This window comes from Calidris pugnax, unplaced genomic scaffold (assembly GCF_001431845.1).
Source record: "Calidris pugnax isolate Ruff unplaced genomic scaffold, ASM143184v1 scaffold89, whole genome shotgun sequence".
Lineage (NCBI taxonomy): Eukaryota > Metazoa > Chordata > Aves > Charadriiformes > Scolopacidae > Calidris > Calidris pugnax.
The window spans coordinates 4,344,874-4,359,837 of NW_015090865.1; the positions used below are offsets into that span (position 1 = coordinate 4,344,874).

At 48.0% G+C, this 14,964-nt stretch overlaps 1 protein-coding gene across 1 annotated transcript in view; it reads right to left on the reverse strand.

The window, feature by feature from the left end:
- The window catches only part of CTBP2 (C-terminal binding protein 2), a 56,952-nt gene extending 42,237 nt beyond the window's left edge, over positions 1–14,715 (reverse strand). The window contains exon 1 of the mRNA XM_014945334.1: positions 13,017–14,715. Within this exon, the coding sequence (XP_014800820.1) occupies positions 13,017–14,715 (1,699 nt within the window). The remainder of the gene's footprint in view (positions 1–13,016) is intronic.
- Positions 14,716–14,964: the final 249 nt, after the last annotated feature.

Sequence of the window (14,964 nt, forward strand, 5' to 3'; positions counted from 1 at the left end):
TGGGCTGGTGGGAGGTGTCCCTGCCCAGGGCAGGGGGGGTGGAACTAGATGGTCTTCAAGGTCCCTTCCAACCCAAACCAGTCTATGATTCTATGATCAAGAGCTGTGCAACCAACTGCATGGAAGCCTGAGAAACCCCCACCTTGCTGCTTGCTTGCTGGCCAGGTGTGCCCAGCTGTCCTCATGAAGACCCGGTGTGCTGTTGCAGGAAGAACTAGAGAGCTATGTAGTAAACAGAAAACACTAACCAGGAAGGTTGTGTGCACAATACATTCTCTAAGAGGAGACATTTCAGACTGTGCACATCTCTCAAGCCAGCACAGGGTATATCCCAACAGAGAAATGGGTAACTCTATAGAAAAGTGAAGAAAACTACAAGTAGAGAAACTGCAGTTTTCCCCTGAGCTGGGGAATGGGGGTCTCTCAGTCCAACCAGCACCTGACACCTGTGATCAGAAAGACAATGATACCTGTTGAGCTGAGACAATCGAGCATCCCACTATGGAAATGCAAACAGCTGGTGCCAAAACAGCACTCCCAGGGAAGAGGCAGCTGTGACATGAGTGTGGGGAGACCGAGAAGGCAAAAGGAGCAAACACTTCTTGGCTGCAGCAGGAAACCAACACACTGATGCCTTTCCTAAGCACAAGACTCCAGCCAAGGAGAAACATGGGTCGTGGACTGTCTCCAGGGGTGCGCTTGAGATGCTCTTCCTGTAATTGAACATGAAGCTGTGGCCTCCCAGGGCAGCTCGCCGTGGCAGGCTGCCACCCTGTGTGACCAAGAACAGGGTGTTTGTGATTTTCTGCTTCAAACCAGCCACCAGAACTAAATGAAAGGCGGGTTCTGACATGAGGGAGGCTGATGGGCATTGCTGTGATCGCAAACAGGTGACTCGAGAGCGATGGCAGCAGGAAGGCTGAGTTTTCTCTGTGTGGCTCCAAAAAGAAAATCTTGGAACCCTCATGATCCTCTTCACACAGGAGATGAAAAAGAATCATCCCAAACTGGTCAGAGAGAGGTACAGCTTCTTGGAGGTTCTCTGCCATGAACACCTCTGCAGCAGGAATGTGGCCATCACTCCAGGAGGCCTGCAACATCACCTTAAAGCTGACACCCAGCAGCTCCATGTGGCTTGATACAAAGCAGCAAAGCACAGGTTACAGATGCTGTTTACGACAAAATTAATCTTAAACAACATGGAGTGAAATCTTGGATCTGGGAATCAATTCGTAAAAAAAAAATAAAAAAGTAACTTGCTACTTTGCCAAATTATGACTGAAAATCACTGCTCAGACCCCAAGGGCTCACGAGCCACTTACCAAACGCGGCACTGCTGTATTTGGATGGACTCGAGGCAGAGTATTTCTAACACCACGAAGGGTAGAAGCAAAAGGCAAACAAACAAAGCACGTAACTACGCCAACTTGAGAGGGGGAGTGAACAAAAAATTTGAAACACAAACATTTTATGAATGTTACCAGCAGAGTTCTTGCCAAGCACAGAATATGCTCCTAGAAACCAGCTACCTTTAGGGAACCCTCTGTCCCGCTGCACTATTTTGGTGGCTTACTGTTGCCAATTCTGGAATTTTCCCCTTTTTTCTGCTCTCCTACCTTCTTTCTTCCTCTCCCACTTCTCCAGATGTGTTTGCACTGAAGGAAAGCTGCTCCTATTGCCTCGGTGGGGCAGTTTCCAGCCTTGCCTGCTCTCGGTGGTGCTCGCAGCCTGGCTGCTGCCTGGGCTCTCCAGCATTTCTTAGTATGTACTTCTTGTTCAGTTCAGCAGTGCTTTGGCTACGTGCCTTATGAACGGATTAAACAAACAAATAGGTAAGAGGCATATTAACTCAGTGTGCCTAAAAACATCCCAGAGTGGGAGTAAAGGAAATTGGAGATTCCCCAGGAAACTGTCCCTGTAAGCAGAGTACGGCCAGATTCTCCCCATGCAGAGAAGAATCGTGCGTTCTTGGCACCTGGTGCAGACCATCCATGACCAAACTATAAAACCACCAAAAGCAAGCCAGGAACTGCATTGCAAACTGCTTATCTTCTCCAGTCCAGCTGCTGTTCTGGAGCCTGAGGGTTCTGGGAGAAGCACAGGGAGGCTTTTCAGAAGGAGTTAAAGCAGCTCTCTTCCTTACTGGCATCTGACGCCTCTTCCTTCCTGGAGCAGAAGCAGCTCGCTGTCCCCCTGGGAGAACGCTGGAGCATCTCCTTTGGCTCTCACTAAGTGCTCTGCAACTTCCCGTACCGTAAACCGGTTGCGTAACACAAATCTACACTGTGCAAAACCTCTCCAGCACCCAGCCTCAGAGGAGCCAACAACGTTTCTCCCCATCCTCCTGTGAGATCTTTACGTATGTCTCTGCCGACGTGCTCGCCTTCTTCACGACTGCCAAAGACCATTAGACTCCGCTGACCCTACCCCTCTCCCTGCCTCAGCCCGTCTGCCGGCTGCACACGAGTGCAAGTACCCAATGGTTGGGTTTGCTTTTCTCAACACCACTCTTCTCTCTGATGCCACCACTAAGGACATAACACCATCTCCATGTTGTCTGCAATCGCTGCTCGAGCAGTCCCACCACTGTGCCAGGGACAGAAGTCACAACAGGATGGGCCTTACTTTGCATTTGCCAGGACAAAGCTCATCTACTACCACAAAACAACTACCAAGAGAGAAAGATTCAGTTTCAGAACTAAGAACAAGTTACAAAAGTCATACTTACTACCAACTTCCCAAACTCCCTCTTTCCATGTGCCACCTTAGACAGTTGAAGGGATCTGCTCTGGATTTCTCTTACAAACCTTTCACGGCTGCAAATCCTTTACAAGGTGAATTTTACTCAGCAAAGCACCTGCTTTTTACCCTGAGCACTACCTTCCCTATGACAAGTATCTCTGTTTATAGTCCAGAACTTCATCATATTGAGCCACAACCAAGTTCATTATCTCCACACACTTGTCATGTCAATATTACATGATTGCCATCTTTCTTTCTCCTCCTCAACTGCTACCACGATTCACATTGCCGTTAGCTTTCACAAGTGCCTTCCTTTGCTTTACTGTAGCCCGTAGTGTCACTGATCTTAAAATTATCCCTAAATATAGACAGACAGACATGCCAGTTTATGAGTTCTGCCACTTCCCAGGATCTTCTTTGAACCCCTCAGTAAAGAGCCAGCTCAGCCCTTCCTGAGGGACTCCATCCCTCCTCCTCCAGGGAAGAGCCACTGGTTCCTGCCCACTATTTATGCTTTCGTGGTGGAGCAGCCAAGGGAGCTCCTTCCATGCCTCCTGCTCTGCAGCTCTTGCAAATCTAACTCTGCTTTGCTGTCATCACCAGGCTTCCCATCTCCTGCTGCCACAGCGTGTCCCATCCCCTCACCTGGGTCCTTTTCTCCGGGGCAGCCGGGGACTCTCCCATCAATTCCCACCGGCTGCCAGCTTCATTCTCAGAATGAAAACGCTCATTCTCAGAGATGCAAAAGCCTCAGGTTTGTTTTGTTTTCCTTTCTGCTTTACTCACCTCCAACTCTGAAGCACTTTTTCTGTTTCAGGAGACCTGGATGTTTCCTCCAGCCAACTTCCAGCTCGATTTCAATGCTAATGCTCCAGACTTCAGATAGTTCAATCAAGTTGAACGTCTCAATTTTTGGTACCCCTCAGCTGTGCCTAGTGGAACACGTATGGCAACCCAGCTGTTTCTAATGGTCAAAAAGCCACAACAGTTTATCAATTATTTTTGTACAGCACCTTCTCTACAGCAGAGCACAGTGAGTCCGTATCTATGAATCACTTTCATTTTCTGAGTTATTTTTTTTTGAGCACATTGTGGCGAGCTATTCGGATTGGCTTATCTGCTCATTACTGGGAGCAGAGGCCAGCCTGACACACCGCAGTTTTAGGCTGAGTAAACCAAAAAATGTGGTGAGTTGCTTCATCAGAACAAGAACAGGAATATTATGTTTTCACATAAAGCTGAAATATCAGAAATGAAGAAAATAGAAACATTCAACCATACGCACAATGAAACCACTTTTAAATGGCAAATGTCCAAACCAGAACAATAGTTCTTTACACACAGCCAGTACGGCACCTCAAAGTCAGCCTGACCATGCAAAAATAACTAAAAACTAAATAGTCAACATCAGAGCCGATCTGTGCTAGATTTAAAAGCAATTTGAGCTTCAATAATTCATCAGAATTTAATTTGCTGGTAGAAAGAAAGGTGGAATATTTTTTTTCCAAAGCACGAGGTGGATGGATATCCTATCTCTGTAACGTACACCCCAATTTTAGCAAGTGCTGGGCGTGGGGCCAAGCACACCCAGACACACACTCACACACACACAAAGCCTTGGTGTTCTCTGGATCAGGCCCACAAACCACAGAAACTGAGATCAAGCAAGAAATCCTCTAACAGATTTAACATGCAACATTACCAACATTTATTTTACCCATAAGCCCTCAATTAGAATTTTGTTTCAGAAATTTTCGATCGCAAACTTGCAAGTGTTTGGTGGAATTCCTTTTTATGTCTTGCTTCAGACTGTTAATACGGTTCCAGTGCTAATGATCTAACTCGTGAACATACACAGGAAAAACAGCACTTCATGAAATATTGATACACACTCGGAAATTTGACAATTATCTCCAGAGCTCCTTGGTAAAATCTGAAAGCAAATAAATAGCAAACATTTCCTGTACTCATTAAAATACTGAAAAACAGAGAAAGAAACCTACTCATTATCCATTTGACAAATATAACCTATTATTTTTAATAATGCACAGGCATTCAATGCATAAAATTTACAGCTTCTCTTGCTTAAGGAAACCACCGGTTTTGTAGATCTAATTTTAAGAAATGCAATAAAAGTAAGTTATGTGGAACTGGTGGCTTTTGCAGGAGAGGGTAAAATCTTTCTTCTATTGAAATCAGTGACAAAACTACCATTTTTCAGACGGAAGCAAAACTTCACTCGCTGCCCTATTTTGGAAGCTGCTTGTCCAGAAAGTTATTCTCCAAAAATGAGGAATATTTGTTTTGTTGGCCTTTCTCCTGCAAGCTTCAGAAACACAAAACTGGAGTGAAAGGAGCTGATGAGCCAGAGTGTGGGGCTGCTCGTCCACGAGATATTTCTCTGTATCTTGCTTATCATACAACAGTGAGATGACACACAGGCTCTCCCTCTGGCCAGAGCACGGCCCGGGAGATGCCACGCTTCTCCTCAGGAGCATTTGCTTTTAGGGTGAACAACAAGCACAGAGAATTCCTTCCTCTGCTGAATAAATATGAACCATAAGGGGAAAACTTTTAATGCAGAGTGTGACAGGTTGCTTGGCATCGCATTACAGCGCAATCATCGGTGTTATTACAGTAATTCTGCTTTCTGGACCTTTTAGCCCTGACTGCAGATGAAACAGAACCACAACTGCTGCAAACAGGAATGAAATGGAAATTTAAGATTCTTAGGCCAAATGTTTCAGCCGGTAAGACAACAACTTCAGCAACATGAGCAAGAATTCAAAGACAGGGAAAGCTCGAGATCAATAGGAATTGCAACTGCTGGCCAGGTGGGATAACCGAAGCTGGATTTAGGCTTTCCTGATTACTTCAGTGTCCCATCAGGGTGGTCTAGATACTGATAAGCTGTCTGCTGTCCACACTGAATACTCTCTTTTATCTTTCATAATACACACTAATCAAGATGCCTTTCACCGACAAAGCAAAATATATGCACTTGCATGAACTACTGTGCTTTCTGAATATTCATTTAAAACTTTATAATAAGGCATTCAGAAGAAGGCAGAGAACACAACAAGTAACTGCGCGTGACATTTCCCTTCCTGTTTTTTTTTTCTTCTCTTTTCACTCTGTGGGTAACAGTGAGAGACTCCAGTAAGAGACTGGCCCATCGTAAGAAAAGGCTGGTCAGAGTCAGTAAAGGAGTGTGTAGGAGGCAGCTTGAAACGGCTCAGGGATTTGCAGGGTTAGGACAAACGTCAGGAAACGTGTTAGGGTTAAGAAGATGAGTGAGGAATCCCAGAGGCCATCATCATCATCATCATCATCAGGTTCTTGTATCTCTCCACTCTGTGACTCTGGATGCGGCTCTTTGGCAGGCAGGTAACCCACCCAGAGATACCACCCTCACATCTCGAAAATACACGCCAAACCCTTCAACAGGACCTCAGTTTTGATCTTCTTTTTCTGACATTTTTTCATTGAAAGTATATCCTAAATTATTACTCATGGTTGCGTTTGCTGTCTAAGTCCCGTCTGCTTATTTACTTGGCAGGCTGCTACGACAGCCTAGGAAATAATAAATTGCTTGATAACCAAAACAAGTCACTTCTGGTAAACAATGAAGACTTTGCAGGAGTACTGATCCAAATGGATAGTGACTGATATGCTGATTATATTTTTTGAGAGTTTTTCTCCCCATTTTCATGTGTGTGTATATATATCTGCATATATAAATAAAACATGAGAGTGCTATCTTGGCTGTCCATATCAGCATTTACCAAGGATCTCTACCTGCTCCAACCCCTCAGGTAAGCCCTGCTGGTTTCCTTCTCACAGTGACAACCTGCTTATCTCTCAGATTACAGAGCCTAAGCCACCCTCCTCCGGGGACTCTGATGCTTTGGGGAGCTGTGGGAAGAGCACTGTACTCCCACTCTTCTCCCAGTCCCTCTTTGGCTGCCTCTGCTCCCACGTGCAAGACGTGGTGAAAGGCCATCGTCCTTGGCCAACCCACGTCTGGTGGTTGAGATGCACCCAGGGATGCCACGAGAGGGAAGAGACCACTGACCCTGCTCCTGGCACTGATGGCACCGGCAGTTCAAAGGACCTGAGATCTGGAGGCACCACGCTGGGGTGAACTGCAGCAGCCTCGTGGGGATGCTGTGTCACACGGAAAGGGGCACAGGGTGGCCCTGGGCAGCCAGGGCTAGGGCCGTTTTACGTCGTGCCATGGGACCCACGTTTAAGCCGATTGTTGGCCTCGACACCCTTTGCACCAGGGGAGAAGGCGGAGGAAGGAAAGCTGGGCACTAATCCGCTCCATCTGCTCTGGAGCTGCTAATTGGATTGGGAGTGCAGAAGGCAAGGTCCCCGGACAGGGTGCTGGCAGTCATGTTGGTCGGGCACAGCCTCAGAAACCTCCTATTTCTCTAAACAAAGCTGCTCTCGTGCAGAGGGTCCCACCACGCTTCCAAAGGCACCTCTGGCCAAACCCTTCCTAAGGATTCACCCAGTTGCCCCAAGGCAGGGCATGGCTGGCCAGCACCTCTCTACTGGAGAGGTGGAACTAATACTACCTGGGAAAAATAATGCACATGACCCCCCCCAGCAAGTAACAGTTCATCTTTAACAAAACACTAGAAACAGCAGAGAGAAGAAATTAAAACTTAGCTTGCTTTACCAAAAGCCAGTGGAATGCCGTTAATGTCGCTTTATTTAGGTGCAGAAGTCAAAAGCTTGTCTGCCAGTTGCTATATATAAACCTTACTAATATACGTCCTACGTCTGCAACATTTATTCTAAATCAGTGGCTTAATGATGCTGGTCTCCTGCTTTTTAAGGATTCAGCTCAGCACCTACTTCGCTTTTAAAAATAACAGACAATTCAGTTGTGCAGCATTTTCATTAAACCAGTCTGTAGCGTAACGCCGTGAGAAAGACAAGGAGAAGAAATATAAAAAATGCTTAATACAATAATGATCAGAAACCTTTAGATTTTTTTCCCCCTCTGTGAACACTAAGTTTGTAGCTATGGAAACTACTTATGAGAAAGCTAAAGAAGAAAATGTCAGCAAATATAGTCAGAGAATGATCTGGATATATGAAAGTCCTAACAATGATAGAGAACTACAGACACAGGGTAAAAGGAAAGTGTAAATTGAAGATGACAACACTTGTGCGTCTGACAACATGTTCTCCTCCGACAGGCCAAATTCATTTTTATTGCCACGGCATTAAAGTCAATGAATTGCAACTGGAATGAGTTTGACACTTTATATTGCTTTTGATAAAACCATTGTAAAAAGCGTATTTCAACCTTTAAAAAAGTATTTTAAAAGCGTATTCTCTGCAATCAGTGAATCGTGTGCACATATTGGCCAAGATAGTCAATATTTTAACAAAGTAGTTTTCAGCACATCTCTCGCATGGACTGTTCTTCAGCCATTTACCCTACTAATGCCAGCAGTTCTGATGGCTTCAATTTTAAGATGCACACAAGATACACATCTGCCCACACATCTGCCCATCTGAGGTTGGTGAGAGATTTTGTGAGCCTTTCAAAGGCTTTGGCAAACTCACCGTATTTCCAGCTGGCACCCTTACCATTTGGCATATTAATGCTTTGCAAACGATGTTGTGACCACTCAGGACAGTGGACACTGACAGGACACGTCTGCTTATTTCCATCAAGTATTTTTGGCGTGAGTATTTCCAGCTGGCACCTTTACCATTTGGCATATTAATGCCTTGCAAACGATGTTGTGACCGCTCAGGACAGCGGACACTGGCAGGGCACGTCTGCTTATTTCCATCAAGTATTTTTGTATGGAAGTTACGATCTCAGTTAAAATCATCACCTGCAGTAACACACTAGCTGGGAACAGCTTCAAGGACTTCCTATGGTCTGTTGGGTCAATGTGCAAATTAAATTAGATTTATTTAGTACACAGAGCTTCCTCTGATGCTGTTTTGGTCTGGATTGTTAATTGAGCTGCCTTGCATGTATACATTGTGATTACATGCTACAGTCTGTCCAGAAACACAGTGAAGAAAACCTGAAGTTGATTTCTGAACTGTCTGCTCTCTGGTACATTGGGCAAAGAGTAAACCAACACCAACAAATGCTCATGAAATTCATCTCATGTATGAAATATCACTGCTAATCTCTCTCTGCCCACAGAAAGCTATGACAATTTCAATTCAGAACTCTTAGCAGAATGGGCAAATGTCGCTCTTTTAACCGTACTTGAACAATCATCAAGGTCAACTACACCCTCTCCTCTTTGGGGGCTGCCCACATGAAGAGCTTTGGCCTGCAACTGATGTGCAGTTAACACAATTTATATCTGCACAGGGTGGAAAATACCAATAAAAAGAATCACAATCAAGTGTTAACCAGTAAGCAGAGCTGAGCTAATCACAGTGAAAGGCATTTCTAGCTGGGCTTTAAGCCGATAAAAGAGAAGATGAGTCCCCTTCATGATGAAGAGAACTGCTTGTCCAAGCTTCTCTGAGCTTTCCCTGCTCAGGAAAAGGTCAGGCTTTTAACCAAATCTTACAGCCAGGTAATTCTGTTCCTCTGTCCTTATGACACCTACCCGACCTGTACAGAGCAGCCCTGCATCTCATCCCTATGAACCACTTCCCCTCCATGATCATTTGCTTTCATATCTTCATATATAAACCAGAGTTCGAAAAACCATCCAAGACACATATTTACAATTAATCACTGTTCCTCATTGGAGCTCCCTAAGTCCATCATCAGAAACAGAAATCTGGACCAACCCCTCGTTTGGGAGAAGTGGAGGTTAGCTACAAAAATACAAGACTTCTTATCAGCCACTGCTTTAAGACCGAAACATGGGATAAGAAAATATAAATCAAGACCGATTTATAAATATGAGCAAACATAATCTGATAAAATCTGATAAAAATATGAGCAAGCATAATTTGAAGGTGCAACATTTTGGAGATGGAGCTCCAGCAATCTGACCGGTGACCATTAGATGCGGTTTGCCCTTCCCCGCTTTGCGAACCTACGCTGGTTATTTCCCTGCATTCCCCCCCAGCCCGGCACAAGGCCAGCCACCACCCCGCTCTGGCAGCAGACCACCAACTGACACGGTTTTGTCACTCAGATTTGCAGGGTTTTTTCCCATGCCTGCCCCAGAGATGACTTTGTGCATTCCCTGCCTGTGACGCTACCGATGGCGAGGCTGCAGGAGCAGCCGGCTCCGAGGACGTTTCTCCCCGGGGAAGCCATTCCTGAAAGCTTCACGGACAAGGTCTTGATGATGCAGAGAGTGGCAGCTTTGCCAGGGCCGTGGCTGGGGAGTTCCTGGGATGGGAATCCAGCTCGGCTCTGGAGACATCGCTCGACTCCTACGCCCCACTCACACTCCCACCACAGCAATGGTTTTTGGGTGCTCATCCACCACCTTCTCTTCACGTGACTCTGCAATTCCCAGAAATGGCCATTTATCTCACTTCTGCTTAATAATAATTTTATGAAATGCAAAGAAGTTGCAGCAATAAATCTGGTTGCTGATTTTCTCTTATGTAACTGTATGGAAGCGAGGGCCCATAACCATCCACCGTGTGCCTGTTATCTCTGCCCAGGTCACCGTCTCCACCATCAGAAATACCGGGCAGGAGAAGACACCTCCTTCTCGCGAGCCCTCTGCCCAAACTCCAAAGGAAACAGTAGCTGGGCAGAATCCGCACGGAGGATTGCACAAAACCATGAATCAGGTATCTAGAAACAACTCACTGTAGAAAGACTACCATACGTAGACCAGCAAGACTTCAAAAATAACCAAAATGATTTCTTTTGGACCCCTATCCATACAACAAACTTCAAAACACCACTGGACTGTATCATACACTTTATAACCCTCCACTGACTGCGAAGACATTAACCTACACCGACAGAAAATATTTGCAGGCATTTACTGCAATTCAATACTGAACTTTGCAACTCGAGTATCCACAGCCAAAGCTACAGCCAGGAGAAGGCTCGTCGCTCCTAAAAACATGTCCTGCCTCTTCCTGCTGGCAAATACAATTTTCCTGGATTTAGTCAAGTTTCTGTCATCCACTCAATGTTTTAAAAACATCCCAACATATTGGTAACGTTCGCTTATCACCTCGCATGTAAGTGTGAACACTCCTTAGCAGTGCTATTCCTTAAAGAGTCATTCCTCAACACGGCTCAAACATCTACAAACCGCCACGCCTTCCATTTTTAATCATATCCTTCCATTTGCCACGTGTCTTACCTTGGCTTCTACTTCTAAAATACAGTTTAAGAGGAAGAAAACCTCCCAGACTCTTTGGAAAATAAAAAGGGGAAATAAATAAAAATGAAGACAATTTTACAGGTCCTACTTCAGCTAAACCTTTCAGGGACTTCAATGAGAAGATAATCTTTCTGTGATTATGGCCAAACCCTCTCGTTGCTTAGCAACACATAATTAAGGAATATGTTTTCAGATCCGCTTTGCAAGCTGGCCATTATCAGATGAAATTACTGGAGCAACAAATGTCATCCTCATGCAAATGAGTTGGTCGTAGGCAAAAAAAAAGAGGGCTGAGTAGCGAGAAAGAGCTCAGCAGCAGAGAAACGCTGCCGGCTTCCTCTTGTTGCGCACCGGTAATTCTTTTAAAGGGATGGGATAATATCTACATTTTTAGAGAACAGGGTTTGCAGTTTCCATATGAGACACAGGGAAGGAAGGGTCCATTTCTTGGAGCAGAGGAGACTGCTCCCAAGGCATGTGGTCTGGTGGTCCCTCGCCCCAGGGCTTTCACAGCATCGGAACCGACTGCCTCAATCCGCCTCAAAACCACAAATAAATGAACATATTTGTGTTCCCTGCATTATGCCAGGCTTTTTGCTTTTTTTTTTCAGGCTTTGAGAAATTGTTTATTTAGAAATACTGCCTGGATGTACTGCTTTCGCATCTGATCCGTGTCAACACAGAACGTGTTGCCTAATATTTAAGCTTTTTTTTTTTTTTTAAAAAAAAATCAATACATTACACCAGCTACATAAAGGACACAAAAGCGTGAAAGAAATGGCATCTCCTTCCTAGCTGTGCAATCGTGGTAAGCCAGGGAAAGGGGTGCGCCAAGCGTCTGCATTTTGACAACTTTATCATTTCCACTCCCCAAATCATTCTTTATTTAGATTCCTGTGGAATGGCATCACCAGTTTGGCACCATCTCTATGCCTATAAATGGTAGCCTTTTATTACAGCTTTGTGCGTGTACCCTGGTACGGCACATTGTTCGCCACTTGTTTGCATGGGAGTTCAGCTGAGAAAAATTCCCTGCTCGTAGAATCGCTACCAGGAAAAACATTTCAAGGGATTTTCTTTCCCCGTTTTTCAAACGAGTCAAGCCACAAATGAATGGATTTTCCAAATTTCCTCGTACTTAGCAGCGTGGTTTTGGGGGTTAGTTTCTGTCAGGCTCTGAGTGTTATCATCAATACGTTATTTCCCAAGTGGAGCCTGCTCTGCTTTTCCAGCTTCACATCTGAGGAGCCAAGGGCCTGAGCACTTCTAGAAGGGGAAGGGAAGACCAGGAGCCACCATTCATTTTTATTGTTCTAGTGCTTAATGACAGGCTTTTAGTTTTAAGCACAGACCTATTACTTTAACAGCTATATCGCTTCACTTACAGCCATCTCTAGAAGGAAATCAAGGGGTTTATTTTGTATGCCTGATAAAACAGCAAATTAATAATAAGAAGAAAAGACTTAGGTAATGGCCAAAGGTAAGTCGATTCTCAAATAACACCATTAGCTATCTGATGAATTTAGTCAAAACAATGCTAACCATTTCCTCGGAGAAACACATTTGTGCCTGGTAACAGCGGTAAGAAGTCAATCTGCAGCAAAGCCTGTAGTCCTAATTGCACAGCCAGCGCAGTATCTAATCTCCCGTTCTCTACAAACATCAGGAACAGCAACATTAACCCTGGATGCATTATCTGAGATACTGCCCACTTTTAACTGAAGTTGGCTAAACAAATAAAATATTTGGAATTTAACCGCAGAGCAAGAACCAGCATCTTTAGCTCCCCACAGCCAGTGCAACTCTATGAAGAAATCCCATTTGTCTCCTTTTCTAAATCAGAAAGTGTCTAATTTTTAGGCATGAAACCCCAACATGTGGGGTTTTTTTTAGGGGAGGGGGGCGTAAAGTAAACAACAACAAGGTGGTTCTAAACTACTATATGGGCTAAGACCCTGTGGAAATTACTTGGTTCAGGTGATGCCATGGTGGAGACGATGACGGGGGGCCCCGTGCGCCTGCTGAGCTTCGGGTAGGGGGAGAGCTGGGCAGGGAAGGTGGGTCCGGTGGGTGCCAGGCCGCCGTCCCCCGGTGCTCCCGGCCGGCGCAGGAGCTGTGGGCTGCCGTGAGGGCTGGGTGCCGGTGACGCTGCCGTGGTCCTCTCCCTCTTCATCAGCTCCATGGGCACGGTGTAGGTGGTGGGGTAGGCTGTTTTGGGGCTGGCGTGAGGGTTGGCCGTGGTCGTGGTCATGGCCATGCCAGCCGGAACGGAGTAGGCAGAGGCTGGACGTGGGTGCGTGCTGCAAGGCAGGGGGGTGTTGTATCCAGAACCGGGGAGGAAGGGTGGCCCTTGAGGAGCCCCTGAGGCAGGGTAGGTGGTGGTCTCCAGCAGATGCTGGGTCGGGGCGCTGGATGGCCGGCGGTGCATCTCCCCTGCTCTCGGGGACAGAGGCTGCAGCGGAGGCAGGGGTTGGGGGGCAGCAGGACCATCTGTGGTGGGCCCCGAGCCGAGGGGCACCCCGTAGTCGCCCGGCAGCTCGCTGCGGTGGCTGAAGCTGTTGGAGCGGGTCCTGGGGCGCAGCGCCCCGCTCCTCCGCTCCTGCCTCTGCAGCTGCATTTCGGCCTTGTAGTTGTGGGCGATGCGGGAGAGCACGCGGGCCTGCCCCAGGTTGGGAGCCACCGACTTGATGTCGTTCTCCTCCATCATGGCCAGCAGGTTGGGGGAGTCGAAGCCCTGCTGCATCAGGGCGGCGAAGGTGCTCTCCGAGACGCCCTCCGCACGGAGCAGTGCCACGAATTCGGGGTCAAAGCTCCTCTTCCCCTCTGTCCCGGGGAAGGTGGGGGGCACCGGCGGGTGGGATGGGGTGGCCACCGTTGCCTCGTAGCTGTCGTAAGGGCCCTTAGTGCCAGCGCTCTCCCTGCCTGGTCCATAGCTGCTGCCGGCGCTGCCGGTGGGGTCCACCACCAGGCAGGTGGGGGCGGCCTGCCTGCCCCCCGCCGGCTCGGGGGGCCGCTCCGCCCCGTCGCCGTAGGCCTGTCTGCCGGGGAAGGTGGGGGGCTCTGCTGCGTACCGCGGGCCGGGGGGCTCCACGCCGTACCGCGCCGGGGAGACATCTCTGCCACGCATCCGCTGCCCGTCCAGGGCCATCTTGGGGTCCCTGTAGAGACGGGCAGCCTCCGGTGGGGCGGGCGGACGGACCGGGGCCTGGTCCCAGGACAGTCGGCTGCCGGGCACCCCGTAGCCAGCCAGCGGCCTGCTCACCATGTGGTCACGGTAGCAGCGGGGGTCCTTGGGTGACCTAGCCGAGAGGGACGGGTCGCTGTAGTAATCCTGGGGCGGCAGGGAGCCCCGGCCCGCCATGGCTGCCTGCCGGTCGCAGTAGGTGAAGTCAGGGACGGAGCCTTTCCTGAGGGGCCCCGGGGCGAAGGCGGCATCCTGGTAGGGGTACGCCTCTTGCTTCAGCTCTGCGCCGCCCTGCAAGATGATATCGTTGGCTCGCGGCGGCTCGTACCAGCCGCCCTCGCCGCCGTAGGTCAGGGAGCTCCTCCGGCCCGGCGGCCGTTGGTACTCGAAGGCGTTCTCGTTCTCCCAGTTGCCTTCATACCAGCCGGCGGCGTCCCAGCTCTGCGAGCGGCCGATGTTGGGGTGCTTGCTGGGGATGGGCATCGCCACGAGGCCCTTGGCTCCCGCCGAAACGCAGAAGAGGAGGCGCCTTCCTTCTCACCACTTCTCCGGCGTGCATCAAAACCGGGACCGCGCTCCGCCTGAGCCCTCCCGGGACTTCAGGAACCCCCCTGCCCGGCGGTTTTGCCTTTCAAAGTGTTGCCTGAATTATTAATTCTCTGAAACCTTAGCAGGCGAGGCGCGCCACTGCCGCCCGCTCCGGCTCCAGGTCGGCGGCGGGGAGAGAGCCTT